General features: G+C 33.7%; 1 protein-coding gene across 2 annotated transcripts in view; it reads right to left on the reverse strand.

Annotated features, from left to right (window-relative positions):
- SMCHD1 (structural maintenance of chromosomes flexible hinge domain containing 1) overlaps positions 1 to 15,876 on the reverse strand; it is a 77,291-nt gene that overhangs the window by 33,543 nt on the left and 27,872 nt on the right. For both annotated transcript variants that reach the window (XM_042869453.1, XM_042869454.1), the window contains exons 11-27: positions 15,404 to 15,527; positions 15,113 to 15,296; positions 14,429 to 14,626; positions 14,196 to 14,309; positions 13,796 to 13,902; positions 13,540 to 13,622; positions 13,293 to 13,406; positions 11,654 to 11,731; positions 11,452 to 11,571; positions 9,296 to 9,440; positions 8,861 to 8,957; positions 7,766 to 7,838; positions 6,168 to 6,307; positions 4,986 to 5,120; positions 3,917 to 4,144; positions 3,124 to 3,272; positions 1,454 to 1,542 (exon numbers count right to left, since the gene is read on the reverse strand). In XM_042869453.1, coding sequence (XP_042725387.1) covers positions 1,454 to 1,542; positions 3,124 to 3,272; positions 3,917 to 4,144; positions 4,986 to 5,120; positions 6,168 to 6,307; positions 7,766 to 7,838; positions 8,861 to 8,957; positions 9,296 to 9,440; positions 11,452 to 11,571; positions 11,654 to 11,731; positions 13,293 to 13,406; positions 13,540 to 13,622; positions 13,796 to 13,902; positions 14,196 to 14,309; positions 14,429 to 14,626; positions 15,113 to 15,296; positions 15,404 to 15,527 — 2,178 coding nt within the window. The remainder of the gene's footprint in view (positions 1 to 1,453; positions 1,543 to 3,123; positions 3,273 to 3,916; positions 4,145 to 4,985; positions 5,121 to 6,167; positions 6,308 to 7,765; positions 7,839 to 8,860; positions 8,958 to 9,295; positions 9,441 to 11,451; positions 11,572 to 11,653; positions 11,732 to 13,292; positions 13,407 to 13,539; positions 13,623 to 13,795; positions 13,903 to 14,195; positions 14,310 to 14,428; positions 14,627 to 15,112; positions 15,297 to 15,403; positions 15,528 to 15,876) is intronic.

The following is a 15,876-nucleotide window of genomic DNA, read 5'->3' on the forward strand; positions in this document are numbered from 1 at the left end:
GGCAGCTGTGCACATTCCTTCTTGTCCTGTCACTGGGCAATGCTGACATCTTACATATGTATGCTGATAATGCCTCCACTCTTCACATCAAAGTTCAGTGCAAAAAAATAGATCTACCTAGTCATGCTACACAAATATTTGTGCTTCCCACTTCCTTTTTGAGCAAATTTGCTTCTCACTATAAAGCTAAAAAAAATTCTTTAAATTGAAAATCAATTTTTAGCCTGTTGAGAGTTTGTTCTGTGTGCTTATACGTGCTCAAAAACAACCTTTTAATGTCCTACAAAAATATACTAATTCTTAATCTCTAGAAGTTATTTAAAATGTCTTATGTTTATTAGAAGTAATTGACACATTGTTAAAGCACTGCACACTACCTGAAGAAGAAAAAAGATACGAGTCATTTTTCACCAACAGCACAAACACCAAAATAAATAGAAGTAAAAACCAACAAAATAAAAAGCCAGTACTGAAGCATCTAAACGTTTCTTATGTTCACAAAGTCTGGAGCAGCCATGTGCAAAAACCAAAGAACAGTAAGACTGATCCCTTAACATCGTGCTTTTCTTAGGCTAAGCTGTTAACTTTAAAATACTTCATTTTGAAGGCCATGCCTTTGAAATAATCTGACTGCTATTTTAGCCTTCAAGGTTTTAGAATCATAGAATGATTTGAGTTGGAAGGGACCTTTAAGATCATCTGGTTCCAACCCCCCTGCTATAGGGAGGGACACATCCCTGTAGACCAGATTGCTCACAGCTCCATCCAGCCTGACCTTGAATGCTTCCAGGGAGGGGGCATCCACAGCTGCTCCAGGCAATCTGTTCTAGCATCTCATCAGTTCTCAGTAAAGAATTTTATCCTAATATCTAGTCCAAATATACCCAATTTCAGTTTAAAGCCATTTCTCCTCATCCTGTTGATGCATGACCTTATACAAAGTCCCTTCCCAGCTTTCCTGTAGGCCTCCTCCAAGTACTGAAAGTACTGACCCTAGAGCCTTCCCTTCTCCAAGCTGAACAGCCCCAGCTCTCTCAGCCAGTCCCCATGAAGGTGCTCCAGCCCTCTGATTATCTTCATGGCCCTCCTCTGGACCCACACCAACAGCTCCATGTCCTTCGTGTGTTGCGGGCCACAGAACTGGACTTCAGGTGGGATCTCACAAGAGCAAAGCAGAGGGGCAGAATCACCTCCCTTGACCTGCTTGTCGGTCATGCTTTTCTTGATGCTGTCCAGGATAACGTTGGCCTTCTGGGCTGCAAGTGCACATTGCTGGCTTGAGTCAAGTCTCTCACCAACCCCCAAATCCTTCTTCTTGGGACTGCTCTCAAGCCATTCTCTGCCCAGTCTGTATTTATGCTTGGGATTGCCATGGCCCAGGTTCAGGATCTTGCACTTGGCAAGGAAATAGAAATGCATTTTACAGTAAAGTGAAGAATATGTAAATACTCACCAATTTCACCCTGTAGATCTTCCCCCAACTGGAGTGTGTTTGACCCTTCTAATTTGCATTTAATGTGTTTGGGTTCATCAGGAAGTGGCCTAAGTTAGCACAAGAAAATGTATTTATAATCATTTTCATCAAGCTAATCACACTAGAACACAGAACAAAGAATGCAGCAGTAACCATCCACTTGTGATTGGTTTTTTGGTTTTGTTTAAATTTACCCTTCCATGTATTAGAGCACCATAGCTGATGCACATAAAGCTTACATGGCAGCTTTTACCTCAAGTTTATCAGGTGCAGGCTACATAAGACTCCTAACAGCACAAAAGACAGCATCTTATTTGTAATAGCTTGCCTACCAGCATTTTACCACAAGTAAGATTTTACCACAAGTAAAGCACATCCCCAAAGTAACATACAATTGTCTATATATTAACATTCATATGTATATATATATATATATATATATATATATATATGTATGTATATATTAATATACATATGAATGTTAATACACATTATTACATATACATACATGTATACGTATGTGCATGTAATACACATATACATTATATACACGTACTTGCAAAGGTAACAAAGTCTTGCTATGAAAACACACGCAGAATTTCTTCAGGATTTGATTACAGCTAACATAGTTTTAAATTTTTTAGCCAGAGCACATTATAAAATAGGCTCTTCAAAATACTTTCTGGGGTGCTTTTTAAACAGTCCTAGCCTTTTTGTTGGTTTATTTAATGACGGTTAACATAAGTTATGAGCTGGCTCCCTCAGAACTAGCATCATTCAACAACTAAATTATGTGAGAATTAACTTATTCAAACAATAACATAATGTTTTTTACAAAACTTGAGACATTTAAAAATCATACTAGAATTACCCCCCATTAATTTGTACAACTACAACAGAATAAGCCCTGAAGAAGAGCTCCCTAATCTGAGACTGCCTTCCCCCAATAAGCTAAAATGTATAAGAAAATTAAACAATCCACTACTCTACTTCCTTGCAAGAAAAGTATCAATTCAGATTGCTTTTCTGTTCTTCATATAAGAAAGCAAAAAGTATAACTTTAATGAAACTTTATCTGCTTCTAACAGTGAAGCATCAAAGACATCAGTTTACAAGCTTTAAGCTCTGAATTCTTAAAAAATCAGATCCATCTCAAACTATACGGTAAGCACAGCTAACTGTTGAGACTCAATAAGTGATAAACAGGTGATTTTAAAGTTTGACTTAAAGTTAGTCACTTTTGACCAAGATACCAGATATAGGTATCTACTGCTAGGCTAGATAAATCTTTGGATACAAAACAGCAATGGTAACAATGTACTCTACAGTGATTTAGTTAACAACATGACTGAAAAAATCCTGTAAGCTAGCACTTGATTGTTGGTGTCTTCAAAAACTTTCATCTCCTTCAGTATAAATACAAATAGTTTAAAAAGTGATCAGGACTGGCATAAACAGATTGCAGTGGAATCCTTCACATAGTTCTCATTGTTCAAATGTTCTCATTTGTGAACTTTTTTGCTTTAACACTCTCCTGATACCAGATTTCATTACTTCAGCTTCCACAGAAAGATTTTTATATCCAACAGAACAGATCTATAACCCTTTCCTGACATAATAATTTACAAAATGCATTTTGACATACAAACCTGATTGTAAACGCACTCTCCAAAGACACATGGCCATCAAGGTAACTTATTAGACAGTACCGTACATCTTTCACTGATGTTGGTACTTTCACATCAGGTAACAATCCCTGCATCAACTGTTCTCTGTTAATTTTGGGTGTCCAGTTAACCTAAAATTATAATTGTTTAAATGAATCAGAAATTAAATTTATTAATGACCAGCAAATTACTACAACTGAAGTCATTCTAAACATGCTGAAGCAAAATAGAGGTAATGCCTTTTAAAAGATAAGCCAGAGCTCTCTGGCCAAAGACGCAAATTACTCTCAATATAAAACAAGCTTCTCTCACTGCACCTTCCTGAGTTAAGAAAGACCTGATTCAGAAAAACCTTACCAAAAAGTCACATACATGGTGAAGCTCTATCTTTATATTAGGATCCATGTACATACACAGACAGACAAAATCTTCACGAAAAGAGTGTCTATTCAATATTCCTAAAGCTGGGAAAACCTCAGATCTTAAAGTTAGAATTTTATTACTGACTTACTTTCTTTCCAGACTGAGAGCTGGAAACCACCTTTTTTCATAATGCTACCCTAAGCATTATTCTGCACTACATTAAATGTCTTGATCTCGTTAACAACACAATATTAATAAAATCATTTTTTCATGAATTCGTTAAGCAGATATTAAAGTTCCCAATAATACAGTCTTGAGGAATATTATTTGGAATGATACTCTGATGCCCAGGGATTTTAGAGAAGCACTAGATAATTCCCGCGTTATATACTGTTTCTTCAAAAATACCTGCCTTAATTTTTTCTGCCATAGCTGAAGTTATATGTATCTCCCTTTCTCCTTCATCATACATCTGAAATATAAGGTTGTGCATAATATCTCCAGCAACCCAGTTGATTTCATCCTGATGTTTAATTTGAATAGCTTTTTGTCCATTCATACTTAAGACCTGCAGTCTTGCAACGTGACTGCTTGGAAGAAGTTTAATCATCTTTTCCACTGGTGGCACATCTTTACAACTCTAAACATGGGATGGAAGGGAAAAAGAGACAAATGTCATGAAGATATCAAATATATATAAATTATTAAATATTTCCTTCATAATATATCTACGGCATTACTCTAGATTATTAAGTGAGAACAGTTGTCCAAATACAAAGCTAGCTTAACTTGTCAAAAGCGAATAAAAAGAATATGCCAGAACTGGAACTGATGCTGCTTAGAAAATGCTTTATATATATTACAGTATTTTTTGAACAATTTACAAAATATTTATTTAAGACTAATCCAAAAAAACATGCCATGTACATTATCTTACCACATTACTATTTGTTTACACCATTTTCAAGGTAAAATGCTGAAAGTCTTATTTTCTTCTGCTGTGTGGCTCTCCTGATTACCAGAGAGCTGGGATATTCAATAACATAAAAAAATAAAAACAAAAAACAAACAACATCTAGACCAACAAGCTTAAAGACTGAAATATTCATTTCTAACCTTTAGAAAAAATATATGCAATATCATTTTCTCTAAGGTTTGGGAAACATTTTATTGTGCTTCTTCTGGCTCTAAAATGTTCATGCAACAAAGGTAATTTCACAGAAGGAATCAGCAATTAAACTCTCAGAAATAATGCTTAGTTCTGAAATACTAAGTGTGAGAGATGAAGAAAAATGGAATTGCTTTGCCTTTTTATGGCTTACTAGAGATGAAAAAGGACAGATATGATTCTCAGACTTATGGAATTAAAATAGTGGCTTTTAGAAGCTAAGTTAGTTTACAAAACTTTGGTTTAAAAGCAAGACAATATAGTAAATACTTTCCAGTCTTTTCCTCATCCAAATGTTCTGATCAATACTTACAGGTATTTCAATCCTTGCTTTGAGCATCTGGTCTTTCTTTATATTCAGTACGTGTATGACTGGGCCAGTTAAAATGTTTGTTCCTGCATTACTGCAGTCCACAGAATACACAGGTAGGTTTGAAGCACCTAAAAACTATTTAAAACATACAATTAAACTTCAGGTTTCTTTTGCAGAACTAGAAGAATTATTCCAGAAAATGTTTGTGCAACTCCAGAGCTACATATGATTATTTGCAGATTTTTTTTAGTTTTCATCAAATCACAAAAAGTAATGAGAAAGAGAAAGTGTTTTTATTTTTTTTTTTCCCCGTGTGATAAAGAGGTGTATGAGAGAAAGGAACAATAGAAAAATTTACTATCTGTACCATTCCTTTATACTTTATACGAATACACACTAGCCTCTTTATCCATTCAGGCAAAACATTCCATTTAGTTAATAAAGTTGATAAGTTTTCTAAAAAGAAAAAACACAAACCACCCAAGTGTTAGATGCGATACTTAAAAGTCTGTTTAATCTGTCACCACACTACTGCAGACCCACTTTAAAAGAACAGAATGTATGCTTATAAAGTAGAAAAGGAAAGAAGATTGTACTCTGTGAAAACCATTTTTATGGTTTATCTGTCCATGCTGGACGACTGATTTCACTGTAATTAAAAATTTACTTTCCTGAGCTAAAAATCAAACAAATAATAAAAACTCTTCTGTCCAAAACACTTAGATCTATAAAAGCACAGCAACATGCACATTTTCTGATTAGTTTAAATGCTTACAATTATTATGTTATCACTATTCCTTAGGCAGCAGACTTGCATTAGCAGCAAACTTGCATTTTCATATTTAAGCAAATTAGAAGTATATTGTCTGAAGTTTTTTTTCCTCCCAAAATGTATTTGAGCATTGTATATGGAAAACACAATCTAAAGCATCTTAAAATCATAGTTATGTATCATCACATCATTTTTCTCTTCCATTTTTATGTCCAGGTTCCTACAATCTTGAAACTTGCTGAATGAATCAAAACGGACGATGCAAGGAAGCCACAGGTGGGGCCATAAGGCTACAGACATTCTAAAAGCACTATTCAAGATGTTAATTCTGTCCATATGTCAAAGTAGGTTCCTTTCCTAGTCCTTTTAAAGTATCAAATCCTTATGAAATACTATAAAATACAATTTACCTTGCAATGAACTATCAGTTTTGGCTGTGCTGTTATATTGCCTGATTCATCCAACACTTCAACCTGAAAGGGGAAGGCTGTACCATTTTCAATCTTAAGAATTTCAGAATCTGGTTTTACTTTCAATTGATACGGAGGGCCTGTAAAAAGAACAATTGTAGAACAGTGGTTATACTTTAGATAACCCACTAGACTCAGTTTTTGCTATCTTGAAAAGCATTTTAAAGCCAAGATACCAAAAGATACCAAGATATCTATGATAACAAGCCAAAAAGCTTCTTGATGCTGTCTGTCCGTTAATACGTATCACCTGCCACTCTTTGGGAAAAGATGAGCTTCAACACATGCAAGGTGTAAAGACAGTGCAGTGCTGTCTACATACTATACCAAACCACATTCTTAAAAAGAACTTGAAACTTTCTCCTGACGTGAAAAACAAAGATATTCATGTTGAGCTACGTGAACAATCATAACACGCAGCAGTTTCGTTACGAAAGCCATCAGAGCTACAACTTACATGTAAAGAAAAGCATAGCAGATTTTTATGGCATTACTTCAATAGTAAAGTGAAGCTATTAAAAGAGATCTATCCCATCAACACACAATTAGTCTTATCAATTTTAAAATAAGAGAAAGAGGTCATAGATTTTTGTATGTCTAGACTGACAAAAGCAGAAGCTTCTCATAAGGAATGAAGGTGCCTTCAGCCTAATGTAAACAATTAAGCAATACAGTCTATCTCAAGCCAGTTTGCTCCAAGTGACTGTTTCTACATGAAGCCTTAACGGCCCAAGTAATAATGAATAATGGAATAAATAGTGCCTTGTTGGTCTAACAAAGCTTGAAATACACATATTCTCAACAAAATAAGAAAGGTAGTAAGAAAAATAAAAAATAAGAAATAAATAGAAAGGTCAAAAATGAACCTTCAAACTACTGTATATGAATTAAAAAGCAAAAACTAACAGTAAAAAAAAAAAACAACAGCCACAAAAGCAGGTTAAAACGGATAACTGTAATGACGTACAGAAATCTTCAGTATCAAAGCCACCCACAGAACAATAAATCTGGTAAGGGTGGTGGAGCTACAGAGCTCAATATTCCTCTCCTGTGTTACAATAAAGTCAATGTGTAACACGAAAGATCTCGAACTAAATCCCGACTGCAAAAGCATCCCCTTCCTTTGTTGGGGTAAGAAACTGCAGGAGAATTTACTAATTCACAACATGACTTCTACAGTGACAGCAGGTCAGTGCAAGTTAGCACAATTTAACAGGCTTGTGAACTTGTGAACGATGAATAAGATTGAGAAGAAAAAAATATAATTTTGTTCGTTCAGAGGGGCTAGGTTATAAAAACATATTAAAAAAGTTAATCTCAAGCAGGTAAATTTCAGCTACCGGAACAATGGACAAAACTGGGCTGCCAAGATTAACATGCTCTTAGCTTTATTTAATTTCAGCAATCACTTCAATGAGTCCAAATATTCTCATTGAATGCCTTATTAAATACCTAACTCCTTGTGAGAAGAAACATTTTATTAATAGTTTCAGAACAAAGTTCAACACAAATTCACCAAATATGTAAAGGATTCTTACCAGGCTGCAATCTTATTTTAAAAATTTGTGTGTCTTCTTTCAATCCAGGAAGAGTAACCTTCAGATTAAAGTTCTAATGAAAAGAATATTTTTAGTATTAACCATAAACAAAATCAGATCATAAACTATTTCATAAAATGATGTTAATCCATATAAACGTTAATTTCAGAGATCTACACAAATTTTTTTGCAGTTACATCAATCAAGACTTATCCACTGCACTAGAATCTGTTTTGTCACATTATTACTCCCAGAGATGTGAAACTCAGGGTTTGCAAGATAAACTACAAGGTTCTGAAGCTACTATACGTTGTGGTTTTTGTTGTTGTAGACAAAAGCATTCTGTCTACATACCATGTTGTGGTAGATAAAAGCATTAAAAAAAAAAAAAAGTAGGCTTAAAGAAAAGGTCTGCAAGCTCTGCGTTCACTATTCTTTAGCTGATTGCCAGTAGAAAGGCACCACATTTGGAATCCATCTCACATTTGAATAAGACCATTAGAAATACAACTGCTGCTGCAGAATTCCAACCCTAAAATTCATATTCACAAGACAGCTAGAAAATGAAATGGTCTGCTCAACAGTCTTGAAAGCACTCATTTAAAACTGGTTGCACTGCAAATACAAGATTTTCATGTATTATAAATTTGAGAACATTTTGTTGCAACTCATGAAGCACCATTCTTTCAAGTTCAGAAATACTGTTGCTGTACGGTTTTAGTTTCATAAACCTGGTCTATGTCTTTCATATGCCTAATAACAATTTGTAACATTAACAGCCTGTTGCTAGAAAGAAAGCGATTGGGCAAATTTTTTTGGCCTGCCAAGGAAGAGAAGCAAAAGGAGGCCTAGGCCGATTCCTTGCAGCAATATTTTAAACCAATTTCAGTATAAGTTTGAACTAAGACAGTTGAATCAGTATTTTGAGTACACTCTACCATAAATGCAGTGTGATTGCCCACCCCTAAGGCAGTGTCACCAGTAGAGCAAAGCTGTGGGTACAGCCATAAGAAATCATGAGAAAATATCCAAAGAAAGAGCAATTGCAACTTGTTTCTTAAAAATAATACTTCAAGTTTGAATTCATTAGCATACCTTGCCCTGGCAACTATTTACACAGCCTTTAGCAGTGACACCCTTAATGATGCAATTTGCTCCTGCAGTTAACTCTTCATATTGCAAAGTCAATCCACTAAAAAAAGAAACAACAATAACGACAAAAAGAAACAAAAAACAAAACAAAACAAAAAAACAGAAAAAAGCAGAACCAATTTAAAAAATGAACAGAGTGTTTGAATTCTTCAATAAGATTTTCCACTAAGATATATACTAGATACTTGCAGATATCCCTATGGCAATAACAACAAAAATAACAGCCAACTAATGTTACAAGTATACATCACTCAGACAAAACACAAAAAATTGCTATAATGTTTACAAGAAGTACAACAAAAATATAAAACGCTCCCCACCCCTAAAAAAATTCCAAACCCAAACCATCAAAAAAGGATGATGAGATAATTGAATTACCTAGCTTCAAGAATTGGTTTTATCTCATTTGTCAACTGCGTTGCATGACCAAACTCATCCTGCAATTCCAAAGGAATATTAAAAGGTACTCCAACCCGAAAAGGAAGCTCCAAAAGACCCACTGAAAATTTCTCTGCTTTGCCCTCTAAGAGAAAATAACAATACATTTTTAGAAGTAATTATGTATGTTCATGGGCTTTTTCTTAGTTAATGCTGCAGTTAAAACATGTGGTTTTCAGCCTCAAAGTAAATAAACTATTTAGAAATATTGTTGTAAATAAAATCATGGTTTATAATTTTCCTTTAGTTGTAAAACTCATTTATGCAAAAAAAAATTTTGTCCTACAGCTACACCAAATTTGAGAGATGAAGATGAGTCAGCATTATTTGAAAAAGAATCCTGAGCAAATACATAACTATCAAATACATAACTATCACTACCTACAGATTAAGTTATCAGCAAATGTATTTCGCATCAGATAAGAGAAAAATCACAAGGGAAGGGAAAATACGTATTGGCCAAAGCTACTTGAACAGTAACAATAACTAAGAGACTTCAACATTTCAATATTATTTAGAATTTCAATAAAATTCAGAACCATATGATAAAACCATAAAATGCTTTGACAGAAAAACAGTAAAAGAACTTCTGTATTGTCAGTGTGATTAATTAGCAAAAGAACATGTGCTGAATTAAGAAAGCAAAACCTACAGATTAACTTAAGTAGTTCAGTTTTAAGAGTATTTTTGACTACTTTTAGCTTTTAAGCCTAGCAGGAAGAAATGTAATCAATGAAAAACACCTTACTGTTAAATAAAATACTTTCAAAGAGCTGGTGATTTCTATTCACATTTCAATTCTTCTGGTCTGAATTTTCAGAAGCTACACACACATAAGGTTACATAAAAATTAGTTTTTCAAATAAGTATTTGGAGAATTTATGGTTGCTTTGAAACAACAGAAAACAAGGCCAAAAATAATGACTTCAAATAGTCGTTTCTCAAGATAGAAGATACGAAAAAGTTCAAGTAATCTCAATAACAAGTTAAAAACTAAATTCAGATAGCCAATACTTGCTTTTTATATCTCTTATATAAGAAGTACCAACTTATTAAGTTTTTAGATTTTTAGAGTTTATATTTGTTTCCAACGAGATCTGTTCATTTAATTTTTTTTATGACTGAAGTTACCATTAACCACAGGCTGCTGTGCTGTGGGAAGCCACAATACCATCGAAAAATATTTTTTAAAATACGAATGTAGTTCTGCAACTTCTACTATTTGCTTTTTGTTTTAATAAATAGCGATTAAGAAGGTTCTGTATTCATTTATAGAAAGTTTTTCCTTTTTCTTGGCACCTCAGGATGCTGATTTCCCAGAAAGCATTTGGGGATTTGTCCACTAGTGTACTCCATAGGAGCTTACACGCATATGAGGGAGGTCACAGCCTGCTTAAGCTCCATTTTGTAGACCCTGTGATTCCTTTTTTGTCATATTGTTCCAGGCCCTTTGCTTGTCAATCCTGTTTAGCAGCTCCTCACAGGGATACTGTTAACTCTCTCCCCCCCCCAGCTCTTTCCTAAGTTTAAATTCACATTGTTTTTTACCACCTCAGAAAAAGGAAACAAAATTGCTGCATGGCAAAAGAATTGAGGAAAATTTTTCCTTTCAAATTGGAGAGCCCAAGCCAAGGGAAGATCTGTCTTCGTCATGTATGTATATTGCTGATGTTTTGATTACATTTGTATGTAAGCACTGTGTGTATATATACGCATATACACACACACACACATATAAAACAGAATAGGTCTTCATGATAGGATTAAACAGGGGATGAACAATACAGAGTTAATGATTTTTTGCAAATTAAATTAAATTTAGCAAGAAAATAACAGAAGATACTACTTAAGATGAATTAAAGGAACCAAAAGTACAGAAAATTGCTTTAAATCCTATGAAATATTAGTTAGAAGTAGTATACTCCTTTATAATTATAATTATTATTATTATTATTATTATTTTTTTTAATTTCTGGAGAGAAGTTAGAACCTTAAAGCAATTATCTCTCTCAACTAAAACAAAAATAACTTGGATACATAACATACTAAACAAACACAAAAAGTAAAAGAAAACTGGTGTGGCTGAAATTTCTTACCTACAATAGCAAATTTAAATGTTTTAGATGGCAGAGGCCTTCCTGCGTAAGTGTCTGCATTACTTTCGTTTAAGACTACCTGCAGCTTCAAAGTATAGTTCCCAAGTTTCTGAAGATTCTCTAAAGGAAAATCAAAATAAGTTTATAAAGGAAAAAAAGGAGAATTATGAATAAGCTGAAAACATCGCAACTATTAACTCACCCATTTTTTTAAACCAGTATGGCCATTTTCCTCCATGCTGACTTATATGAGAAATTATTTCTTTATTCCCAGCAGGTGCTGAAAAATAAACACTTAGCTACACATATTTGCAGATTACACATAATTCTCCATCACATAAAAACACGTCACTATCAAATCTAAGAAACATAAATTCAGCTTCACAATAAATCACATTAATCACATCTTAAAAAAAAAGTAATTAGAAAATCTAATTCCACATCTAATCCTATTTTAATTCAAAACTTCAGACACATTAAATGGAAGTAATAGGTTTGTAAACTTGCATTTTATTAACTCTTTCGTTATACGCTCCCTGTTAAGTACTTCAAGGCTGTGCCATCATCCATACTAACAACTGATCAACTTTAGATTAAGTACCTCAAATGGGAGTAATGCTAAAAATAAGTTGACTGGAAGTATATTTGAGGAAAATAAAAACATTTGGTTTTTTGCACCAAATTATTTTATCTTCTTTATAGACATATCTGCAGCATGAATGCACAGCCAAGAATTAAAATAATGAAACTCAGAGACAAAACTTAACAACTGGTGCTATAGCCTCAAAGACATGCAGGAGTAACATTGTTAAAAACTTCTCAAGAAGCAATAATGTATTTGCTTTTCAAATATAATTTGGAATAAATGTAGAAGGCAACTACAACAAGACTATACAGAATAAAAAGAAATGTAGCTAAAAGGTATATTTGATTCTGTAGGTAAGTGCAAATAACTGTAGGTAAGCACAAATAACTGTTTCATATCCTGTTCTTCTATCAGTTTGTATACATAAAACAAAGCAACAGCTACCTGCTCTCTTAGATTCTTTCTTTGAATGTGTAATTCTGGAAGATTAGGTTTTTAGAAAAAGTTCTGATTTTTTTTTTTTTTTTCAGTAAGAGAATTTAGAGGGTTTTTTTACATATATTTACAATTTGTAACAATATTTGTACAGATTTTCAACTGTGGCAGTCATTAACACTGAAAAAAGAGAATTTCTCAAGTGCAGATTTCATACTGCAGTGTCAGCTGCCATCAAGCTAAACAAAGTGTTTATGCATTATGCAAGATGCACACTTTGAAGATGCTCACCTTTCTTCTTGTACTGTCCCACTGTAGATCCATAATCCAAGGGGCAAATTTACATACAGGGTAAATTTCTTCACTTCTACTGTGAAGAAGTATAATATTCTGTGCATACCGATGCACAAAAGATGACAACAAAAATGATGGGTTCTTGAAAGAGAGCTAGTGAGAAGACCTGAGCTTTTAAGGCAGGAGTGCTATATTCTGATTTGCTCTGAAAGAGGAAACAACTCTAAGTTTTTTATACTTCAAATTTGCAAGTGACGTTCAAGTTAACATTGTTACGCACTAAACAAGCCTGGTCTCTACTTCTATGCAACACTCAGACATTAAATATCTGGATTTGAGGCAATGGTCATTTTGTGCAACGTGGCTTTGGATTGCTACATGAATCTCTGATGGGATACCGTCCTTCAAATTAAAAGCTGTGTTTGTCTACCAAACTCCAATATGTATTATATGTATATACACAAGCAAATATACTTCATGCACTTTTAAACAATAAAGGCTAATTAAAATAGGCTCAAGTACTTACAATGTAAAATAACTTTGAGTTCAACAAGAAGTTTCTTTGAACCTCCATGGCTGGTACCTGGAAGCTTTTGCATTGCTTCTCCTTTTTTGTTCAGAATTTCTATTCTTAATGCCCCTGTATTTAAAAGGAACAAATGAAGGATTTTTAAAGCATGCTCCCCCTACAAGTGACTGGAATTTTCTGTACATTTGTTTCTAACACAAATTAAATGGATATTTTTAGTATTCAGAAAGGAAAACAACTATACCTATTGGTGTACCAGCCAACCTTGTTTCATTTGGCAATAACTCATCTCCTTCAGGCCAAGTTACTGACAATTTGTCTGGAAGTCTAGTGAAAGACAGAAAGAACAGAATGTATATGAAGCTCTGTTATGGGAAAAAAAAAAGTTTGATAGTGTCCTTTCACTTGGAATAAATCTAACTGTATTTTTGTGATGCTTAAAAAATACTAAAACTCTTAGTATGAACTGCACAAGCAAGTCAACACAGTTCAAAGCTTACCTCGCCATTTCATCCTCTATATATTTTTTAACAGCTTTGTCAGACACAGTTCTGTCTAGTTTTGAGATTGGAACAGTTTTCATTTCAGCATACAATGCCTGAGGTTCCTGGAAAAAAAATTACATCCAGTTAAAAACAGACAGATTATAATACGTTAGAGAGAAAAATTTCTCTATCAAGGGACCAGAGAGATAAACATAAACATAATACAAAACACTATCAAATACTTCTTGATGACTCCACTGACCACTGTGCTAAAATTTAGAATTTTCAAAAGTTTTTGGAAAAAAAACAAACAAACAAACAAAAAACAAATCTTAAAAGGAAGTCTGATCTACGATTAAGACTACAAACTCCATAAGTATACCAGACATGAGAATCCTTTACACAGCTGTCTTACCAAAGCAATCTGAACCTCTCCACCAGTGGCAAATATATCCCCATCATGGTCTCCATACAAAAAAAATTTCTCAATACTTCCATAGAATATTGGAAGAGTCTTAATGGTTTTCACCTGCAAAGAGAAGATAACAACTACATTCAATACATTTATTCTGCATCAAGAGTATTGTATCTGCCTTCTATAGGGTTCAAACAAACAAAAAAAATTACATGAGTGAGCAAATAACTTACCAGCTGCCCAGTTTTGAATGTTTTCCCATCCCACTCTATTGAGGAATACATGGCCCAAGGGCTCTGCATTCTTTTGGATGGCAAATCAGTACGTGTAGTTATTCCTTTAAAGACTGTGAATTTTATCTGTTTGTCATATTTCTCATGACAATCTTTGAGCCACAAAGCAAATTCTCTATCAATTTTCATTCGTTGCTCCTATAAACAGATTACAAAAGAAATATATATAATTAATATATTTTTACATTTAAATCTGACAAACTCCAAAGTATGAACAATTTGAGGAGTACAGTGATACTGTACTCAAAAAACTAGATTCTACTCAAAAAACTAGATTCTTCAGCCTGTTAATGCTACAATACTTTCGGGCAGCTATGCTTTTATCACTTCTATGACAGAGAAGGTGTTTCCTTAGTGCTTATATACCTTCTATGACAGTCTTCCCACAAAAACTTATAGTAACTAAATAACATCGTTGATAAAGAAATAAAAGACTAAATCTTATGTTTTCAGATTTAAAGAGTCAGCTTCGCTACACACTGTAACTGAGAAAAGCATCTGCCACAAAGTTCTGCAGGAGTGTCTAAGGCTAAAGTTCTTTAGAAACAGAAAAATAATCAGTGACATGAACAGACTGTCACAATATAGATTGTGACAAGCAATAATATAGATTCAAATAATCACCTGTCCATTGAAAATTCTTGTAAACAGTGTATTCTTGTCTTTTAACTTCAGCTCTAGATCCATGAAAGTGAGTTTGTTCGTGCTGACTTGAAACTTATCATTGGTAAACAATGTACCAGATATCCTGTTGTAGCATTCAATTGGTGCCAATCCTCTCTTCTTTGGAGGAGCACACCAGTCAAAACTTAAAAAGAAAAAAAGATGGACATTAAAATCCTTTTCTATGCAAATAAAGGTGTTTACATTCTCGAAAGAGATTAGTCTACACTGCAGAAACTGATTACCACTTACTCTTCCACAGTTGTGTAAGGAATTAATCTTCCATTCCAAAAACATTCGAAAATAGGCCTTTTTCCTCTGGCACCCTTTTCTATTATTAGGCAGTCATCGTCATCATCATCATCATCATTTAATCCTTGATTTAGAAGAATACATATGAATAACATCCTTAAAAAACCATTATAATATCAAACAACACAGCAGTTAAGGATTATCTACACTTTTTACATTAGACACATAGCAGTGTATGATACCAAGTTGGATGTCAGATTTTTCTTTAAGAAATACCAAATAGAAAGTGTAAGGAAAATTTTAAAGAGGGGATGGATAGTTCAAAATTTCAAGTATAATTTGAATAAATAATACTTTACCACCACTTACTGTAAAGCCTTGTTTTTCTAGTATTGTAAAATCTCATCACTATTAAACTCATAATTTATTTTGTTAAAATAATTTCACATGGTGGTGATTTTTTTTTTTTTTTC

The sequence above is a fragment of the Lagopus leucura genome, unplaced genomic scaffold, assembly GCF_019238085.1.
Source record: "Lagopus leucura isolate 7727_CA_CO unplaced genomic scaffold, USGS_WTPT01 Super-Scaffold_100002, whole genome shotgun sequence".
NCBI lineage: Eukaryota > Metazoa > Chordata > Aves > Galliformes > Phasianidae > Lagopus > Lagopus leucura.